The sequence below is a fragment of the Exophiala viscosa genome (genome assembly GCF_022695815.1).
Source record: "Exophiala viscosa unplaced genomic scaffold EDD37scaffold_4, whole genome shotgun sequence".
In the NCBI taxonomy this organism is placed as follows: Eukaryota; Fungi; Ascomycota; class Eurotiomycetes; order Chaetothyriales; family Herpotrichiellaceae; genus Exophiala; species Exophiala viscosa.
In genome coordinates, this window is record NW_026944356.1 from 1,454,790 (window position 1) to 1,473,452 (window position 18,663).

Below are 18,663 nucleotides of genomic sequence, written 5' to 3' on the forward strand. Positions count from 1 at the left end.
CAGCAGTGGTCTCTTAGTCAGGATGAACTGCAAGAAAGGGGACGACGAGCTTGGCCGGGAGGTATTCTGGAAATGCAGCCTTTGGTACTGGAACTATGGTCTGTGTGGTCCATTCACCATGCTGAATAATATGGAAGTGTGCTATGATTCAGGCCTTTAAAGTTCTATTTTGCCAGGAACCACGAACGTAGAATCCGAGCCCGGGGTCACCGGAAACGTTAGCGAAGCTTCAACTATGACATAGCCCATAAAGGAGCTCATCGGTCTCCAAATTTTTGAAAAGTCCAATTGCCCCTCCACAGTAAATACTCCTGTTCTCCCCAGTACACCGCCCCGCTATTGTGTCAACAATCTCTTAAAGCTCTTTATCTTCTCAATTGTACTTGAATATATTCAAGGTCCAGCTGGCTGTTGCGGACAGGACCTAGAAACTCATCCACAGTATATACCACCGACCGAATTGAACCGTCAACATGGTCGGAGTAGGCCCGAAGCGCAAGCCTTCCCGCAAGGGTACGTGTTGAGCTCGAGACAACGAGTTGATGCAGACTGACCGGTCTAGGATCTATGGCCGATGTGCCTAAGACCTTGCTGGAGGAAATCCAAAACCTCGAGGACATTTTCACCGTGGACGCCGACAGACTTAAGCTGGTCACCGAGCATTTCGTCTCCGAGCTGAAGGCTGGCCTGGAAAAAGAAGGACAAAACATTCCAATGAATCCTACATGGTGCATGGCCTTCCCGGACGGCAATGAGGAGGGTACTTTTCTCGCCCTGGACATGGGTGGCACAAACCTGCGAGTCTGCGAGATTACACTCACAGAAGAGAAGGGAGAATTCGACATCATCCAGAGTAAATACCGCATGCCGGAAGAGCTCAAGACTGGGACCGCAGAGGAGTTGTGGGAGTACATCGCGGACTGTCTGCAACAGTTCATCGAGTACCACCACGAAGACGCGGACTTGACTGCTCTTCCACTTGGTTTTACATTCTCATACCCTGCCACACAAGACTTTATCGATCACGGTGTGCTCCAGAGATGGACGAAGGGATTCGACATTTCCGGAGTCGAAGGCAGTGATGTTGTTCCACAATTCCAAGCAGCTTTGGATGCCAGGGTATGTCAAAAAGATCAGAGTAAGAATGTCCGGAGCTAACAGCGCACAAGGGTCTCCCAGTCAAACTCGCTGCTCTCATAAACGATACCACCGGTACTCTTATCGCATCCGCATACACGGATCAGAGTATGCGGGTAGGATGTATCTTCGGCACAGGCTGCAACGCCGCATACATGGAGAACTGCGGCTCGATACCCAAACTCAAGCACCTCAATCTCCCTCCCGACACGCCCATGGCCATCAACTGCGAGTACGGCGCCTTCGACAACGAACACAAAGTCCTGCCCATTACGAAATATGACACCATCATCGATGAAACCTCACCGAGACCAGGCCAGCAAGCCTTCGAGAAAATGGTCGCAGGTTTATATCTCGGCGAGATCTTTCGATTGGTCCTCGTGGATCTACACGAGAACAAGAATCTACTGTTCGAAGGCCAGGACATTTCGAAACTGAAGAAGCCGTATATCCTAGACGCTTCGTTCCTGGCACATATCGAGGAAGATCCCTTTGAGAACTTGCAAGAGACTCAAGACAAGTTCGAGGACGAGCTGAAACTCAATGTGACAAAGCCCGAACTCGAACTCTGTCGACGACTCGCCGAGTTGATCGGCACACGCGCTGCACGTTTATCAGCATGTGGTGTCGCTGCCATCTGTAAGAAGAAGGGCATCGAGACGTGCCATGTCGGCGCCGATGGATCCGTGTTTACCAAATACCCACACTTCAAGGCTCGAGGGGCGGTAGCCCTGCGAGAGATCCTGGACTGGCCGAAGGGCAAGAAAGATCCTATCGTCATGCTGCCGTCCGAAGATGGAAGTGGTGTGGGCGCGGCTTTGATCGCCGCTCTGACACTGAAGAGAATCAAGGAGGGGAACACCGCGGGTGTGCGAGACGTGAGCAAATATGACATATGGATGAAATAGACATTGTTTGCAGAGTTTGATAGATCAGGTCATCAGGTTGGATATATTTCGCCGGGAATTGGTGCTATGTGTACGGTCCAGCTACTCGCTGATCTCCCATAGTTTGATCTTTCCTTGATCGTTACCAATGGCGAGATAACTTCCATCTGGAGACAAAGCGACAGCACTGATTCTTCCGAGTGGTGTCTTTTCCGTCGGCCAATTCCTGTAGACAGTGCAACTCGGCAGATGAACCAGTCTGAGAGCGCCCTGCTTCCATCTGGACGCCATGACCATCATCTGACCATCTTGCGAAAACTCCACATGCGAGATAGGCGTGACTAACTGGTCGAGTACCCTTGCAGGCTTGGGCTTTTCATCCAAGTTCGCATCGGCACCAGCCTTGGCAGTCGCAGTCCATCCTCGTCGGTCGTAGATGTTGACTACACCGCTTGAAGATCCGATGGCCACCCACCGGTCACCGCCACGGCTTCCCTGTCCAATATCACCTCCCAAAGCGATGACAGTGGTGCCCACTGCACCCTCATCGATCCATCTCGCAACGACACTTCTGCTGTCGATGTCGTACTCGCTGACTTCACCGTTCTTGCCTACCGCGGCGAACCCGTTCCCGTCGCGCCACCAGGCGAAATCTGCTACGCCGTCTTGAGAATCTATGCGGCAACTGCAGATCCACTGCATACTCTCCGTGGACAGCACGTTGATAGTGCCGCCGCCTTTCCTTCCAGAGCCGATCAGGCCCATGTACCGGCCACATGGTGAGATCTTGAAGTCCTCCATTGTCCGCTGGTCTTTCCGGGCTTGGCCATAAAGCGCTCGCGTCACTTTCGTGACGACGCCGGTGGAAAGAGACCATGTATGGAAGTATCTGCGTCGAGAGGACAGGAAAATCCGCGTTTGATCGTGATTGTTGTCGTTAGCAGTCTCGCCGGAGGGTTTGCAGAATGCGGCAGTGTGAAGGGGCGTGCCTTTCAAGTGCAATGATGTGAGAATCGGGTTCGGATTCGGTGGCTGGGGAGAGATGTGGTGGATTGTGACTGTGGAACTGGGTCCAGCGGAGAGGAGGAGGGGGTAGTAAGGATGGAATTGCATCGTGTCGATGGACGAAGGCCCGGCCTTAGCAATGTCTTTGGTACGTTGAATGTCAATGACTTCGGGCCGTAGCTTGCGTGGTCCCGTTCTCTTTGAGCCCTTGGTGTCTGTCCTTGTCAAGGAGCCTGCCGACCTCAAAAGTTCGGCAAGTGGTTGTGCTGCGACGAGTGAGTCGCCATCATCCATTGATACGTCGGAATCAGAGTCTGCATCTTTCTCGTCTCGTTCGGTGGACAGCCTCCTCCTTTTCCGCGCGTATGTCACCCACTCTGGTGTAGGATGGAGTCTTTCATATTGTCGACGGAGTCGCTCAATGTACTCTCTGCCGCTGACCACGTCGTCATCTTCCGTGTCTCGTAGTTTGCGCAGGCGCGTATGGGAGGCGAGTGAGACTGTGATTCGATCGTCGTCGCTGTCGTACCATGTAGGCTGGCCAAGTGCAGAGATATGCTGCGGTTCGGTCTTTTCGAGGTCTTTCGACACCGCTGAGGGTAACTGGCCGGTTCCGGCATCGAGGAAAAATAACTGGATCGAAAGTCAGTTACAGGATATAGACATTGGAGGTCCGAATACGTACGTCGTCGTCGGCCACATCACTTAAGTGGTCAGGATCTTCCACTCCGTCTTCATCCTCACCTTCAGGGATCTCATGTCGTATAAGTGCGCCTGTCTCGTCTTCGCCAGTCTGAGATCTTTTCAAGGAGTTGAAGAAGCCGGCATCATCGCCAAACAGAGCCTTCTCTAAGCGCAGCTCAATCGCATCTTTCTCGAGCGCGTCCGTAGGATTGTTCAAACCAGCGTTCGTCTTCAACTTCGTCGGAGCCACCATTGTTCCTGACGACTTTGCTGTGGTTCCTCGGGCGTGGTGACGGCAGACGCAAGCGAACACAGACACACTTTTTCTTTCCGCATCTTTGCGTCGGTCTATGCGGAGAAATCTTGCAACTTTTTTCTCCAACTTTTGCGCCAAGGTATGGAGTACATGGCTTGATGGGTGAAGTCACCCATCAACCCCCTTTTTACGAGGTAGACTACAGTACAAGGCACGCTCTAGACGGCTCGACTAGACATTGGTCTACGTTCAGGCTGGGTGAGACGTTTCGTAACTTAGTTCAATGACTAGGGAAACTTGTGCTATTTGCTTGAGATATCACGTTCCCCTCTGTCAACTGAGCCAACAACCTCGTGGTAAGTTCGACATCGCGTTCAAGATGGTGCGAGAGTGGCCTCTGCAATCGATAAGATTGCACGCAGTCGTCCAGCTGGATGCGAATATCGCGGCATCGCTCAATGTCTGGATTCCTCTGCATGGCGTATATCTCCGATAAAGATATATATAGTTTGAAGGGGTAAGAAATTGAGGAAGGAAACTATCGAGCTGAGAGTCAGTAGACTCTCAAAGGAGCAGCGACCAAGCAGCAACTCACATCGGCGGAGATTGTCTTGTCAGGAAGACCCAAAGGAAGACTGCGAGCCACGGCCATCTTTCTGTCCAGAGCAAATGCAGACCAGAAAAGCCGCCGTTTCTGGTTGGTGTCGGCGAATTTATGCAGACCCAGATCGACGCAGACACGCATTGCAATGCCGCTGAGAGCCCATGGATCCGAGTAGTCGTCGCCGGTCAATGCAGCGTAATATGCCAACCCTATCGAGGCTTCCAGATCACGCAGGGGCTGAGGTTCGGCTGCCGATGAGAATGCTGTCTCCAAGTGTAGAACAGCCGTCCGGTGGAGGCTGGATGCTCTCTCCACAGAGCCCGGTGAGAGATGGACGGCTGTGGTAGCCAGCATGAGTGCTGTCACGAATAAGGAGTAAGAAGGCGCCGTTGGCTGGTAGGTTGCTTGCAAGTGCTGATAGACGGAGTCTTCGGTCATGAAGGGAAGATCAGGCAGAACACTCTGGCGGTATTTGAAAAAGACCTTTTCAGCAATGCTTTTTTGTGGTAGGTGAAGCGGCTTGGGAATGGCTTTTAGGGAAGCTGGGTTGACAGGAAGAGTAGCATTCGATATCAAAGGTCGAAGGTAAAAGTCGTGAGATGACGATGTCTCGGGCACGACTATGGCGGAGAGGGACGCTTGTCCAATGTCGTCAATCAGGGACTGCACAGAATCTTTCTCTTTTGCGTCCGTTGAGGAAAACAGGTTTTCTATCAAACTCTCCGAGTGCACTGAGAGTGGCGAAGGATTGCCGGTGAGCAGTTCCATCACAACCGCCTCGTCTGTTGGACCCGTGGTTTCATCCTGTACCGGGGCTCCAGAAGGCACTGTGCCCTGTTAGTGATGATGATGGAGGAGGTAGTACACGTACAATTTTCTGCTTCTCTCAATTCCTGTTCCAGTCGCGCGATCTCAGCTTCCAGCTCCATGACACAGCTGCCAGCAACAGTCAACGCGACGGCAGCCCGATGTTCATGAGTATCGACTCACTTGATATAAGTCCTGACAGGGTTGCGCACCGGATACTGACAGTCGTGGCCGATTCTGAGACATCGCGAACATTTGGGAAGTTGACGGTCACACTGTGCAGTAAGTATTAGGGTGAGACGAATCTGTGCCTGGTGACGGGAGGTTCATGCCTTGACTCTGTGCGTTCTACATTTGGTGCAGGCAGGCGCCGCTCCAGGATCGGCCATTGTTTAGCCTCGTTGACTTTTGTCGATGTTGTGGGAAGCCTCGTCGCGATACGGAGTCAGGCCGGAGCTTCTGCCGACGGTGACGTTGGACCGCTGCATACTACCACAGTTTTTCTCTTCGCTCACATACCGGGGTCAAAGGGGTGAAGACGACTTTCTTAGGCCGAGTGTGCGGCCTGCCACCGTACAAAGTCCCCAGGAATGCCCGCCACGGATATGCACGCATCTGCATCGGAGGACAACGCTGATATCAACCCCACTCGATTCGCTGGCGATCCGAGGCCTTTAGCAAGTCAAACATCATATGTTTACGACGGAACAAGATATTCGTGTATTGAGCAGTGCACAACACGAAAGACGCGCTGCGGAAACTTGATCAAAATCCATTGCAACCATGATCGCCAAATCTCTAAGCTCGGCGTACGCCAACCTTCATACCAATGCAGAGCGTATGAATGATACCCTGCAGCACTCTTGTCAATGGGGTAGTACCGAGGATGGAGGAATGAACCGACTTTCTGGCAACGACGACGACAAGAAGGTCCGAGACTGGTTTATCGCCGAAACGGCAAAATATGGATGCAGCCACAAGATCGATGTAATGGGCAACATCTTCGCCATTCGTCCGGGGCAAAATAACGACCTCGCCCCCATCGGTCTGGGATCACATCTCGACACACAGCCTACCGGTGGAAAGTACGACGGCATTTTGGGAGTTTGTTGTGCCATCGAGACGCTCAAAGTGATTCACGAGAACAACATCACCACCTACGCTCCGCTGGCTGTGATAAACTGGACCGACGAGGAAGGAGCGCGATTCAAGCCCGCCATGTTGGGTTCTGGCGTCTGGGGAGGCGTGTACAGCACCGAATATGCTCATAATCAAGCCGATCTGGACGGCGTCACTATGAAGCGGGAGCTCGAACGTATTGGGTATGTGGGCGATGTCCCTTGCTCGTACGAAGCCAACCCTTTACTAGCACACTTCGAAGTCCATATCGAACAAGGCCCGATCCTGGACGAAGCAGAGAAGCCGGTAGGACTCGTCAAGTCAGTGCAATCCATGAGATGGTATCAACTCGATCTCATAGGTCGCTCCGGTCACACCGGCGCTACTCCTATGGACCGGAGAAGTGACACTCTTTTGGCTGCTGCAAAGATGATCGTGGCTGTCAATGAAGTGGTGTCCATTCCGGATCTCGCTGCTAAGGGAGCACGTGGCACGATTGCAGTCATCACTTCACAACCACAGAGCACCAACACTATCGCAGGCGAAGTGAGCATGAATCTGGACTTACGGTCTCCAGAAGACTCAGGGGTCGATGAGATTGAAAGACTGTGCAGGGAGAGATTCGAAAAGATCTCCAATGAATCCGGGGTCGCCCTGGACATGAAGGCCTTCTGGGAATCTCCCGCAACGTATTTCAACGAGCCTATGAAAGACTGCATACGAGCTGCGGCGAAACAATATGAATGCTCCCACGAAATCGTCAGTGGAGCAGGGCATGATAGGTGAGAGTGCCACACAATTGATGTGAGGTTCACCAGGCGCTGACTGGTCTCACAGCGTATATACGGCCAAGAAGGTCCCTACAGCCATGATTTTCGCCCGGTGCAAAGACGGTGTCAGTCATAATCCCGCAGAGTACAGCCGTCCAGAAGAGTAGGTGCTTCTACCCGTTTCGAGTCGTCTTACTGACAAATGTGACAGCTGTGCGGCAGCCGCAGAGGTCATGCTTGGAGCATACCTGCAGTACGACGAGATAATTCGACGAAAACATGAGACAGCTTGAGGCCGCGAATGTGTAGTCAGGAACGCATTTCCCCGAGACCAGGGTGCATATGCGAGACGGATGGCATAAGAGGCATAAGTGGAATACCGGCGCAACGACCTCCGTGAGCACTAAGCAGAGACCATAAAGGGCTCCTCGTGTCTATGTCGCTTTCTGGTCACGATAAGTAATTTGACCAGAAATCAACCACCTCATGATGGTGTCTTGGTGACACCAGATTTCCAGCCTCGAGGCTAGTGCCCGGCGGCAAAGGGATGTGTGACTGTGCATCATACCTATCTTGTGATGAATGATATACCTCTGCACATTCGAGACTTGCATTCTCGGTTAAAGTTAGTCCCAGTGCGCTGCCCGCGTACTGTATGTGATCAAATCGTGCGTCGGCCCGCAGCGCAGAGCAAACCGCGCGTACGGGGTACTCCGGCTAGGCTCTGAGAGACGCACATGTGTGATCGCGATCTCAGCGATAACCTTGCCATGCCGAACCCATTACAGTAATTTAGATAAGAAGCGTGGATGCCTGCACATAGCCATGGCGCTGTGCATGACTTGCCCTCGCAGGACGAGAGCGAAACTTGAAGAGAATCACTATCACGCTACTTGAGCAGAAACCCCCCCGAGTTGCAACACGGCTAGTCATCATGCCTCTAGACTATTGCGCCAGTCCTTATCTCAGCACCACAGAGCAGACTCAGAGCCAGAGGACGAGGGTAACAGAGACTGCTGGCTGGACTTTGCGACAAAGACTGTTGCATATGTTGTTGGGGAAGAGATCTTTTCGGGATGCGGCTGAGCAGAGGCGCGATAGTTCACAAGACACGCTCGTCATTGGGACTTGATGGACCGAATGGCTGTGGGAGGGAGAACCCCAGAGGAACGACTTGTGGGAACGGAAAAGCACAACTTGTTCTGTACAAACACCAACAATCGCCGAAGCAAATAACCAATCTCTTCACCTCAAACGGAGCGGCTGGGGGATTCCTACTTCGATCCGACAGGAACTTTGGAGCTGAGCAATGTCATTCTATTGACAGATGGCACGACTAGCATGCTGTGCACTCCCTGGTTGTACGCCGAACGACTCTAAGGACGCTGTCGCGCAAGAAGAGGAACAGGAACATGGAATGCTCAAGCGACGTTCCATGGTTCCAGGGGTTCCTCGCCTGCTTCCTTCGTCAATCTGACGGGGCGAGAAGCGGGCAGGAAACGGAGCGACAAGGTCGCTGTCAATCAAGGTCCATCCGAGAATGCGGCAGCTGGTAGAAACCGGCGGCATATTCAGACAGCCAAAAGCCGCAGGGCAATTAGTACATTGGGAAGCGGGCCATAAAATGTGCTCATGATCATATCATTATGCTCCCTTCCAGCATTGAAGTAAAATTCAGATCCACATCCTTTCTGCAAGATATTGAGGTTCTTAGTTCAACTTCTCGGTGACCAAAAAGTCTTGATAAGCCATGCCACAAATCCACTCAACGACAGGTTCATACAACAACATCTTGCTCTTCGCACCTTTCATGCAGCCCAACATAGCAACCCAGTTCAAAACCTCGTGACCACCGTGGCCAGCCTCTTCCTCCACCTCATCGTACGTAAGCTTCTTCATCCACTCGATGTCACCGGACGAGAACTTGTCCAAGAACAAACGATCCCAATCCCAGTTGACCAATGGGTGTTTTGAGTTCAGAGGGTATTCGTTCTTCTTCGCCATCTCGACCTCGTAGTCGTCAAAATCGATAAACAGCCGGGGATCTTCTTTGAGATAGGCTTTGCCTTCGGTTTGAAAGCGCTTGATGCGCTGCAGGAAAGGATCTGATGGTGGGTCACCTCCCTGCACTGGGCTCCAGTAGGGCGGCCAGTGTGATAGACCGCCGGTACAAATCAATCCGACTTTGGTATCTGCGGGCCATGCAGTCTCGATGCCGTGCCGGACGGCCTCGCCAAGGTCATATGCGCGTTTGTAAGGGATGAGTGGCGGCGTAAAGACATTGATAAAGACGGGAATGATGGGCACGCCGGCCATAGATTGCTCGACGCCCATCAACTTCCACGGCATGAGGAGGTTGTTGCCATATTCGCAGGCGCCAGCGCGGGCAACGTCGAAGCCTTGCGCGACCAGAGAACCAAGCAGCTTCTCGGCGACGTCGGGCGCGCCAGGGAAGACGGTCTTCTTGTTGATGCGTAGAGTCTCCATCCACTGGTCAGCTGGTCCGACGTGCTCGTCGGCGATGCCCATGACAATCGAGGGGCAGAGGTTGCGGTAGAAATTCTCAAAATGGTCGTCTAGGAATGCGACAATCACGTCGGGTTGGGAAGACTCAAGTGAAATGCCTAGTGAGCGGGTGGCATCTTCAGTCCGCTGCCGGGCATCAGGTTGTGCTGTCTCAGGAAAGGCGAGAGCGCCGGGAGCGTGGGACAATCCCACGGCAGCAACGACTTTGCCCATGACGGCTCTGGGGTTACAAGTCTGTGGAGGTTGCAAGGTTCAATCGAGGCTGGTGTTCTAAAGTCACGGTGTCGAGGGTCAGTGAGCGTTTGAGATGGTGGAAAGGAAATGCACGAAATCTAAAAAGCTCGATTTGTTGTTATAGCCCACTGTTGCTCACTTCACCTCTTCAACTGGGGGACTCTTGGACCGCGGATCAGGGTCTAGAGCTGGCACCCCAAGTGACCCCGATACATGCTAGATTCAGCATGCTTGCGGCAGTCTGTCCGTTCAGGTTCTACAGGAAGGGCAAGTCCTGGGTGAGCCCCAATTGAGGGATGGGGTTGAGAGTCGCGCATCAGCCGAAAATTGGGAGTCTAGTGGCTGTCGGAGCTGTGCGCAGGGTCTGATAAGATATGGCGGGGCTTGCCAGTTAGGTCCAACCACTGTCTCCCTGATAACGTTGCCAACTGTCAAATGAGAGAAGTGTCTGGACTTGGAGGACCATCAGTCAGCGTAAACTGGTTCCTTTGCATGTGCACGAACAGGAACGATTCGGATCGTTAGCATTCTCGGGTCAACGAGAAACACACCGGCACGTGATATCGATTTTTTGCCCTTCCGAGTCTGCCAGTGTGGTCTAAGAACGTCCAAGCCTAGATTCAGCGGTACTCAGAATGAGTGACTGTAAGAATGTGCTCATCTTTGGAGCCACCGGGTTGGTCGGCCGCCACATCATACAGCAGATACTCAAGGGGAAGAATGCTTTCGACCGCATTGCCATTTTTACGTCGTCTGACACAGTCAACTCAAAGTCCGAAGAAATTGCAATCCTGAAGGATCAAGGCGTTGAAGTTCTTGTTGGCAATATCACGGACGAGAATGATGTCAAGAAGGCATATCAAGGTAAATCTCATAGGTCGCTTTGATCGTGAAAGAGCGATAGCGCAACTGGGTGGCCAAATGCTGACGCGGAACCAGGCGTCGATACGGTCATTTCTGCTGTCGGGAGGAATATGATTGAGCATCAGGTGGAATTGATCCGCCTTGCAGACCAAACTCCCAACATCCACCGATTCTTCCCTTCCGAGTACGGCACCGACATTGAGCATGGTCCTGAATCTTCGGGCGAGAAACCGCACCAGAGAAAGCTCAAGGTTCGAGCGTCCATTCGCTCCTGCAAAAACCTGGACTACACCTTCCTGGTGACAGGTCCCTATGCCGATGGAGACCCAGTGCTCTACCTGAGTCCGAATCACGGCGCAACGATTACCGGGAGTTTTGACGTCAGAACCAAAACGGCGGTGCTGCTTGGATCTGGAGATTTGAAGATTGCCTTCACGACCATGACTGAGTAAGTCCTGTGTCAAGAAACGACTGTTGCCCAGATGATTGTATGAATGATCCCGGCTGACTGTGTCATGTCTGCAACTGATAGCGTTGGAAAATTGCTCCTAGCTGCTCTTACTTATCCGGACGTGAGTCGTAACAAAGCTCTGAAGGTCAAATCTTTCACCACCACGGACGCCGACCTTCTCGAAGAATTCGAGAAGCAGACTGGAGGCGAGAAGTGGAAAGTCTCATACACCAGCATTGAGGAGCTCAAAAGGTTGGAAAAGGAGGCCTGGGAAATGGCCAACCCTCTCGCCACGGTTATCACTCTCAGGAGAATTTGGGCCACAGGGGGTACCTTGTATGACAAGTGGGACAACGAAGCCATCGGGAGTCCTGCCGTTCAGAGCTTGGCCGAAGCTGTCGCTGCTGCCATCGATGTTCAATTGCATGGAGAGCGAGAACTGAAAAGGAAGTTGGTATAGGTTTCAAGCTTCGCAAACAAAAGTTTCGCAAGTCCGAATTTCGTTATCACTGTATGTCAATCCGGTCGTAGCTTGAACATGGATTTGAGCACCTGGTCCGACAACTGTCTGTATATCTCCCTCATGCCACTCATACCGGGCCACTTCTCGGCGCAAAATGTGAGCAGGATGAGACAAGAGTTGGATACCTGTAGAACATTGTCCACGTGGATATGAGCCGTTGCCTCTTCGTAGGCAGGACATGCAGTGCCGACCAGTCGCATGAAAGAGACACTCGCATCCAGACGCAGGATGCAATAGGCCATTATCATGATGCTAGCCATGAAGATGTTGTGTGCGGACATAAAGGTAAAAGGATAAATACCGTAGTCGGAGTTTCGAGGTGAGGTGATGATCTGCTCATATATCTCAATCAACTTGCAAGCCGAAGTGTAGATCTCGACTGGAAGCGTCGGAGGCGGTTGCACAGATTCAGGTGTCGCAGAGGCTGGGCTGTTTGCACGGGTGGTCCGCAATGCCTCGACCAGCAGAGGTTGAAAGAGAAAGAGAATGGTCGAATGGAACGATATGTTACAGGTGAGCGAACCGACGGCAAGATTCAAGATGTCGTCTCGACTTTGCAGATACCAATCCAGGATCTTCGTTAGGCGTTCCTGATACCAGGCGAGATCGTGACGAAGGTCATCTTTGTCGTTCAAGTACATTTCAGCGAACATCCCAGAACGGAGGTGGACAAGCCGATACTGGTGGCCAGCTTGACGCCATCGCAGGGCCAAATCATCCGGATCGCTGTCCTGGGTAGAAATGGTGGCCGATAAGGGCCATTTAGCAGCGATCACTCCCTCGGGCAGATCAGACGACCTTCCCAATAGCTGACCGACCATACTCTCTATCACATACAAAGACCAGAAGGTATTTCTTTGCTGTTCGCTTTCTGCCATGGACATGGTTGGAGCAGGTTCGTTGTGATAACCCAGCTCCAAACATAAGCGACATGCATAGTCTAGTAACTTCCAGATGTCGCCCTTGCGCGGACGGAAGAGGCAGTAGATTATCAGCAGCATCAGAGCACGGAGGGAGTCTGTCGAGATTTCGGAGGTGACTTCAGCAACGCACTTGACAGCTTCCAGGTAACAGCCGTGGTCGCAGGCAATCCTGCTCGCGTTGTATCTCGAGCGGCTGGCGCTTGCAATTCCTGCAATGATCTTGATGCGGAAGTATTGGTGTGCGATCTTGCCTCGCAGCGTGCCTGGGTCTACTCCGCTACTCTGCACCTCCCAGTACCCCTGAAGATCTGTGGAGAGATCGGCAGCGTTCAAGAAGGGATAGATTGGGTGAAGAGAAACCATGTACAGGTCGACGGATTTCTCGACCATTTCTTTCGTGATGACACAATTGCAGCCGCCGTGGAACTCCGGCGGTGCCGTTTGCAACATTTCAGACTCCCGCAAAGGTGCGAAAGAATATCTCGGATCGCTTCGGGCTCGTGCTAACGTCGCAACAGCGAGAGAGAAGACGGAGCTTCCTCCGTAGTAACGAATGTCAGGGCCTTGCGGCGTAGCGACTGGAAAATGGCTACCATCCCGCATAGAGGACGGTGCACCGAGAAGAGCATGCTGAATGATAGATGAGTCGACCTGGGGAATTCCAGGAGTTTGAAGACTGGTGTTTTCTAAAGAGTCAACCTGTTCGTCGGGTGTAGATGTGGACGGCCTTCGTGCAGTGGATATTGTCTGCGCAGCTGCCAAAGTGGCCGCCTTCTTCTGCTTCAATTTTGCAAGGCTTGTAATCAACGACTTGACATAGCTGACACAATCAGCAGTAGTTCTCAAGGACCCCATTCGTGATGATCTTACCTCCGTGGCAGAACCTGTTCCAGATTATGATCGTAGAACAAACACTCTACTCCCGCTCTTCTGCAGCGGCTGCAGGCTGGCAAAAGCGTATCACATCTCCGTCGTCCCTTCTTGCATCGTTGACAACTGGGAAGGGTCTTGAGGGTCTTGGCCAATGTATCCGAGTCGGAGAAGAATATCTGTCCGTGACCTGGAACAGGATCTGGAACAGGCAACGGTGTCAGGAGCCCATCAGAGCTCATACTGTCAACGCAGATGGTGTGGAGGGAGCACAAAAAGGAGATCGTACAGCCAACACCGTCATTATGGTTGTTGCGTAAATGTTTGATGCTGAGGTGTAGAAGTCTAGATGATACCTCGCCAAGTCGAGGCGCTATCAAGGCTAGGGAGGCCAAGATAAGGCTAGGCTCCCCGGGCCACTATCCTGGGGCGCTTTCCACAACTGAGTGGCTTCTACAATAATAAGTCTTGATGACTACGATATTATCTCTGGATCTGATCCTCATTGACAGTCTCGCGGAATAGCCATGCAAGATACGATACAAAGGGCCACATTGTATCCATGAAGCCGTGCAAGGAGCAGGTTTATCTGGGCATGCGTCAACCGGTTGAACTGAGCATACTACAGGTAGAACATCACATCAGAGTCTAGTGACATTGCATTTCAAGAGCAAGTGATGTATTCCGTTTGGTCCTACAATCAAACATGTTCGGGACTGGCAAGGTCCGGCCATGGATCCGTTGCTGCTACAGGATCAAGTGAAGTCCATCCCTGCTGGTCGCTGATGTCTGCGAAAGCCTCAAAGAACAGGTCATTAGCATTCAACATGTCAAAGTCCATGTGCATATCAAGGTCAGGAAGGTGAGTTGGAAATGGCCCTCCCAGGAAGGCTTCCTGCGAAGCGCTCTTGGGCAGCAGGAAATTGTTCAGTTCGTTATCCATCTCTGTAGGGTATGACAACGACAACGAAGAGTCTTTCCTCATGGCAGCATTGATCAGAGGCGAAAGGAGACGTTCAAGCGTCGCTGCAAACGTTGCAATTTCACTCCAACCCTGTGCCGCCAGCGTCAGAAGGTTCGAGGTGAAACCTTTAGTCATGTCAAAAAGCTCAGCGATCGAGTATGCCGCCAAAATCTCGTCGAAGGCGTGTCGTAGACAGAAGACTGCCACCATGGACGTCTCCGCTGTGTGGTGTGAAGCGAGCCAGAGCCTGCGGAAAAAACCACCGGTTATGCTCTCGCGCTGATGCTTAGCTGCTTTACACGCCGCATCAAAAGCAGCAACCAGACTATCGGCTCGTGGCATGATCATCCGAGGTGATGGCCGGTGTAACCGCACCTGGGCGTACGCATAGGCCAGTTCAACACTATCGTCCGGCTTTGGGTCTTCCCGGTACCACTGATTGAGTGTCCGCTCCATGTCCGCTACCCAGGTATTCCATTCCCGAGCCAAGGGCTTGTTTTGGAAGTGCACCTCGGTTAATTCAGACTGAATGCGGCAATACTCAATGAGTCTTACTGTGGGTGGTCTGCTCATCGATGGAGAAGAACCGCCGGATGGCTGTCCGATGCGGTTCTCCATGGGTGTGGGATATAATGTGTTGATGTTGGTGTCTGGTATGGACAGTGGTCTCTGCAGCGCCGGGGAAACCATACGATCCATACAGTATGCCATCCAAAAGATCCTCCTTCTCTGATTTACCGCCCGTGGATCTTTGAGAACCGTACCTCGCGGTTCGCGATGTAATCCCAACTCCACACAAGATCTCATCGCCGCACCACTGAGAATCCAGATGTTGGCACAGTTCGGATTGATCTCGGCGTATTGTAACATCAGCAGTGTGGCTTGGATGCCGGCCAGCTCGTTCGGAAACGGCATACCGGTCGAAACGTGTGCAATCCCTTCACGAAACAAGATCTCCGAGAAAGCAATGCAGCGAGACTCATGCTGACTCTTCGCACAGCCCAGTGTCGAAGCGATGGCGAGGACTAGGTACAGGATGAGAAAATGGTAGGAAGGTTCAACGCGCTCCGGTGGTCTTCCGGCATCGTGGTGGCGCAGCTTGGCTTGAACCGCCTCCAGATGCCGATTAATGTCTTCGGAAAGGAAGATTGGGGTCTGCGGGAGGACGTGTCCCACATATTTGTTGACCAAAGCATGAACGACGTGGTCTGGTAAAGTAAGAAGAGTTGAGCATTCGACGCGCTCTGACTCGACGTCAGTCGAGACAACTGCTCTGCGGGACTCAGGACTAGTTCCAGTCATGGTTGGCAACACCAGAGAGGGCGTTAGACCCATGCGCACTCGGGACACCAAGTCGGTCAGAGCAGGATCGATCGGGATGGTGGCACTGATGGCCGCGCCAATTTCCATGCTCTGGATGATCTCATTTTCCAACGCATCGAGTGGTGTAGCTGGACTTTGATGATTCGATGCAGGCGGCTGCGGTGCTTGTACGCTCGCTGGGCCGCCATCGATGACTCCGGACTTGGCCTGACTCGGGAGGCCACATGTCGAAAGCTCGATCTCGAGTTGTGCAATCTGGGATTCGAGGAAATGTATCACACTACGAGGAACGTCGACATGTTGGTCCGCAACACTGAAGCCATTGCATTCGGCTCTTGCTGCGGCGCATTGCGAACATTGGGGCAGACGGCGGTCGCACTGCTCTGGTCGTTAGAACGGACGACCTCGAAGATGGTGTGACGCTGGATATCATGAGAGCCTACCTTTTGTTTGCGCCTCCTGCAACGCGCGCATGACAGAATACGTCTAGCACAACCAGTGTCATTTTCGTTGTCCATCCAAAATGCATTGGGGCATGATTATTCTGACGGGACCGTGCCGTCTGCCCAAAGGTGCGGGATCGTCGGCCTTTAGGAAAATGACCCTGCGGTCAGCTCCGAATTAGCAAAAACCTAGCTAAGACCCTAGGCTCTCACGCAGCGCGCCTCCGTCCGAAGGAAGCGACAGGGTCCTGATAGGAGGACTTGCACGACAATCTTCTGCGGCATGGAAATCCTTCCATTGTTTGCGGCGGTCGCGCGATGGGGCTCTAAGGCCCAACGGCTATGTTCCATTGAGGCCAGCCTTGCCGATCTGTTGTCTAGGCGCTGGGCAATGTGAATTTCACCTGCACCAGCCCTTTTACGTGGAGGAAGGCGCCCGTACCCACCGTCAGTAGCGTGCAGATGCTTTTTGATACCATGCCACTGTGCTGCGTGTCAATATAAGCTCTGCTCGCAAGCACAAGCACCCACGCCGCGTCGGTCCAAGTGCAGCAATCACCACCGAGATGGGTTTCGATCAGGCTAAAATCGCCATCGTTGGCGGTGGCCTTGGTGGCATGTCCTTTGCCAATGCTGCTCTTCACGTTGGCTTGACCAATATCGACCTGTATGAACAAGCCGCCCAGTTTACCGAGGTCGGCGCGGGTGTCAACATCACCCGCAATGCAAACCGCATCCTTGACGCTTATGGATTGAAAGACTCGATGTTGTGGAAGTCGTCACGAAACCCACCATGCTACATGGAATATCGCAACTACAAGTCCGGCGATTATCTAGGCCAGATTGACGAGTTCGGAGAACCGTCGTCCAGGCAGATCCACCGGGCTCATTTACTGGACGTGTTGAAGGAGCGAGTTCCGGAATCCATATTACAAACGGGCAAGAAGCTGCGCTCCATAACGTACAACGGTTCAGAATATCAACTCACATTCGAAGACAACTCTGTTGCCACTGCCACCGTCATCATTGGATGTGACGGTATCAAATCAGTAGTTAGACAACACCTTGGCATCACAGACTCTCCTACCTACTCGGGTCAAGTAGTCTATCGGGGCTATGTGCAGTACGAGGACCTGTCCGCCGAAGCAGCAGCGATTTTCCGCAGAACTGTTGTCTACCGTGGTCACCGAAAACACATTCTGACGCTACCTATCGGGAACGACGAATCCAAAACAGCCCGCATCGGTGTCATTGCCTTCATGACTGAGTCCTTGGACCAGTGGAAAAGCGAAAGCTGGATGGCAACCGCGCCTATCGACGACCTGCACGAACATGTCAAGGACTGGGCTGGACCCATTCAAGAGCTTATTGAGGGACTCCGCAAGTCATCTCCAGACGGCAAAATGCTGAAGCAAGCCCTATACGTCCGATCACCCGTTGAAACTTGGTTTCACGTCGAAGAGACCAATCCTTCCCATGGTATTGTGCTACTTGGCGATTCTGTTCATTCAACCCTGCCACATCAAGGTATGCTTTGTACCAATACTCGTGTTTATGGAAATATATTGACTTGTTGTTCAGGTCAAGGGACATGTATGGCCATTGAGTCTGGCATCACCCTTTCAACCATCCTGAGAATGTGGAAAGCTGGAGACGATCTTCGACCGGCCTTCCAACTGTATCAAGATATCCGTAAGCCTCGTACGAATAAAGTCACCAGAACTAGCTATGAAGCTGGAAAGTTAGCATCAGCAGATCTTCCTGATGGCTTAACGGAGAATTTCAGACCAGACCTGCTGAAGGAAAGGATGAAGTGGATTATGGAGGCTGACATATTGGAGGAAGTATACCGAAAAGGCGCTCCCTACTTTGGGCTTCATGCAGCACATGTCACCGGTGCTACCGAGGCTGGACCCGTGCAAGCCAATTTATAGATATATGAGGATATTATGGGCCGCCATTTGTACGCCTTTTAATCACGACCGAAGAAATGTCGGTACTCTTCCTAGGTGACCATAGGATGGCGCACAGTTTTTTTAGGGTTGAAGCATAAGCACTACAAAAGCACTGCAGGCGAGATTGGCGTTCAATTAGGTTTGTGTACCTAGGTACATCACGGCCTGATTGGTTTCAACTTTGCTCTTATCTCTACGACCCTTACCACTCTAAGCAGGTGCGGACCTCTACCGACCACATGGTACTTGTTCCTGATAGAGGCGCAACTTCCTTGCGAGTTGCTTTGATTTGATTGAGTGATACCGACACAACGGTAA

At 52.3% G+C, this 18,663-nt stretch overlaps 9 protein-coding genes across 9 annotated transcripts; 4 read left to right on the forward strand and 5 right to left on the reverse strand.

Annotated features, from left to right (window-relative positions):
- The first annotated feature begins 271 nt into the window (after positions 1 to 271).
- EDD37DRAFT_379806 (hexokinase) lies at positions 272 to 2,255 on the forward strand. Its single transcript, XM_062812076.1, has 3 exons — positions 272 to 513; positions 563 to 1,119; positions 1,170 to 2,255. Exons 1-3 carry the CDS (start codon positions 474 to 476, stop codon positions 2,043 to 2,045), a joined length of 1,473 nt encoding a protein of 490 aa, XP_062671063.1. The 5' UTR covers positions 272 to 473; the 3' UTR covers positions 2,046 to 2,255.
- Positions 2,086 to 4,055, reverse strand: EDD37DRAFT_379760 (WD40-repeat-containing domain protein). The gene is made up of 2 exons (XM_062812074.1): positions 3,715 to 4,055; positions 2,086 to 3,662 (listed from the first exon to the last, which is right to left on the reverse strand). Exons 1-2 carry the CDS (start codon positions 3,964 to 3,966, stop codon positions 2,127 to 2,129), a joined length of 1,788 nt encoding a protein of 595 aa, XP_062671064.1. The 5' UTR covers positions 3,967 to 4,055; the 3' UTR covers positions 2,086 to 2,126.
- Positions 4,056 to 4,158: 103 nt separating this feature from the next.
- EDD37DRAFT_629027 (uncharacterized protein) lies at positions 4,159 to 5,718 on the reverse strand. Its single transcript, XM_062816480.1, has one exon. The coding sequence runs from the start codon at positions 5,339 to 5,341 to the stop codon at positions 4,523 to 4,525; it is 819 nt and encodes a 272-aa protein (XP_062671065.1). The 5' UTR covers positions 5,342 to 5,718; the 3' UTR covers positions 4,159 to 4,522.
- Positions 5,700 to 7,787, forward strand: EDD37DRAFT_577274 (putative N-carbamoyl-L-amino acid hydrolase). The gene is made up of 3 exons (XM_062814399.1): positions 5,700 to 7,281; positions 7,337 to 7,432; positions 7,481 to 7,787. Exons 1-3 carry the CDS (start codon positions 6,164 to 6,166, stop codon positions 7,560 to 7,562), a joined length of 1,296 nt encoding a protein of 431 aa, XP_062671066.1. The 5' UTR covers positions 5,700 to 6,163; the 3' UTR covers positions 7,563 to 7,787.
- A 1,192-nt stretch (positions 7,788 to 8,979) lies between these two features.
- On the reverse strand, positions 8,980 to 10,008 carry EDD37DRAFT_657505 (protocatechuate-dioxygenase subunit beta; the record flags this gene model as incomplete). Its single annotated transcript, XM_062818898.1, has 1 exon — positions 8,980 to 10,008. One exon carries the CDS (start codon positions 10,006 to 10,008, stop codon positions 8,980 to 8,982), a length of 1,029 nt encoding a protein of 342 aa, XP_062671067.1.
- A 328-nt stretch (positions 10,009 to 10,336) lies between these two features.
- EDD37DRAFT_379821 (isoflavone reductase) lies at positions 10,337 to 11,832 on the forward strand. The gene is made up of 3 exons (XM_062812077.1): positions 10,337 to 10,893; positions 10,969 to 11,341; positions 11,426 to 11,832. Exons 1-3 carry the CDS (start codon positions 10,665 to 10,667, stop codon positions 11,802 to 11,804), a joined length of 981 nt encoding a protein of 326 aa, XP_062671068.1. The 5' UTR covers positions 10,337 to 10,664; the 3' UTR covers positions 11,805 to 11,832.
- Positions 11,833 to 13,986, reverse strand: EDD37DRAFT_379836 (uncharacterized protein). The gene is made up of 2 exons (XM_062812078.1): positions 13,661 to 13,986; positions 11,833 to 13,610 (listed from the first exon to the last, which is right to left on the reverse strand). Exons 1-2 carry the CDS (start codon positions 13,900 to 13,902, stop codon positions 11,861 to 11,863), a joined length of 1,992 nt encoding a protein of 663 aa, XP_062671069.1. The 5' UTR covers positions 13,903 to 13,986; the 3' UTR covers positions 11,833 to 11,860.
- Positions 13,987 to 14,341: 355 nt separating this feature from the next.
- Positions 14,342 to 16,511, reverse strand: EDD37DRAFT_665261 (fungal-specific transcription factor domain-containing protein). Its single transcript, XM_062819241.1, has 2 exons — positions 16,391 to 16,511; positions 14,342 to 16,325 (listed from the first exon to the last, which is right to left on the reverse strand). Exons 1-2 carry the CDS (start codon positions 16,463 to 16,465, stop codon positions 14,361 to 14,363), a joined length of 2,040 nt encoding a protein of 679 aa, XP_062671070.1. The 5' UTR covers positions 16,466 to 16,511; the 3' UTR covers positions 14,342 to 14,360.
- Positions 16,512 to 16,600: 89 nt separating this feature from the next.
- On the forward strand, positions 16,601 to 18,450 carry EDD37DRAFT_665262 (uncharacterized protein). Its single transcript, XM_062819242.1, has 2 exons — positions 16,601 to 17,917; positions 17,972 to 18,450. Exons 1-2 carry the CDS (start codon positions 16,957 to 16,959, stop codon positions 18,322 to 18,324), a joined length of 1,314 nt encoding a protein of 437 aa, XP_062671071.1. The 5' UTR covers positions 16,601 to 16,956; the 3' UTR covers positions 18,325 to 18,450.
- Positions 18,451 to 18,663: the final 213 nt, after the last annotated feature.

Bases quoted from the DNA above. Each gene is read 5' to 3' on its own strand.
- EDD37DRAFT_379806 (XM_062812076.1), top strand. From the start codon at position 474: ATGGTCGGAGTAGGCCCGAAGCGCAAGCCTTCCCGCAAGG. The intron at 514-562 runs GTACGTGTTGAG...TGACCGGTCTAG, and splicing joins GCGCAAGCCTTCCCGCAAGG to GATCTATGGCCGATGTGCCT. The intron at 1,120-1,169 runs GTATGTCAAAAA...ACAGCGCACAAG, and splicing joins AAGCAGCTTTGGATGCCAGG to GGTCTCCCAGTCAAACTCGC.
- EDD37DRAFT_379760 (XM_062812074.1), bottom strand. From the start codon at position 3,966: ATGGTGGCTCCGACGAAGTTGAAGACGAACGCTGGTTTGAACAATCCT. The intron at 3,663-3,714 runs GTACGTATTCGG...CTTTCGATCCAG, and splicing joins GTGATGTGGCCGACGACGAC to TTATTTTTCCTCGATGCCGG.
- EDD37DRAFT_629027 (XM_062816480.1), bottom strand. From the start codon at position 5,341: ATGGAACTGCTCACCGGCAATCCTTCGCCACTCTCAGTGCACTCGGAG.
- EDD37DRAFT_577274 (XM_062814399.1), top strand. From the start codon at position 6,164: ATGATCGCCAAATCTCTAAGCTCGGCGTACGCCAACCTTCATACCAAT. The intron at 7,282-7,336 runs GTGAGAGTGCCA...CTGGTCTCACAG, and splicing joins AGTGGAGCAGGGCATGATAG to CGTATATACGGCCAAGAAGG. The intron at 7,433-7,480 runs GTAGGTGCTTCT...CAAATGTGACAG, and splicing joins GAGTACAGCCGTCCAGAAGA to CTGTGCGGCAGCCGCAGAGG.
- EDD37DRAFT_379821 (XM_062812077.1), top strand. From the start codon at position 10,665: ATGAGTGACTGTAAGAATGTGCTCATCTTTGGAGCCACCGGGTTGGTC. The intron at 10,894-10,968 runs GTAAATCTCATA...ACGCGGAACCAG, and splicing joins TGTCAAGAAGGCATATCAAG to GCGTCGATACGGTCATTTCT. The intron at 11,342-11,425 runs GTAAGTCCTGTG...TGCAACTGATAG, and splicing joins GCCTTCACGACCATGACTGA to CGTTGGAAAATTGCTCCTAG.
- EDD37DRAFT_379836 (XM_062812078.1), bottom strand. From the start codon at position 13,902: ATGAGCTCTGATGGGCTCCTGACACCGTTGCCTGTTCCAGATCCTGTT. The intron at 13,611-13,660 runs GTAAGATCATCA...TGATTGTGTCAG, and splicing joins GAACAGGTTCTGCCACGGAG to CTATGTCAAGTCGTTGATTA.
- EDD37DRAFT_665261 (XM_062819241.1), bottom strand. From the start codon at position 16,465: ATGGACAACGAAAATGACACTGGTTGTGCTAGACGTATTCTGTCATGC. The intron at 16,326-16,390 runs GTAGGCTCTCAT...CGACCAGAGCAG, and splicing joins GCAGGAGGCGCAAACAAAAG to TGCGACCGCCGTCTGCCCCA.
- EDD37DRAFT_665262 (XM_062819242.1), top strand. From the start codon at position 16,957: ATGGGTTTCGATCAGGCTAAAATCGCCATCGTTGGCGGTGGCCTTGGT. The intron at 17,918-17,971 runs GTATGCTTTGTA...CTTGTTGTTCAG, and splicing joins TTCAACCCTGCCACATCAAG to GTCAAGGGACATGTATGGCC.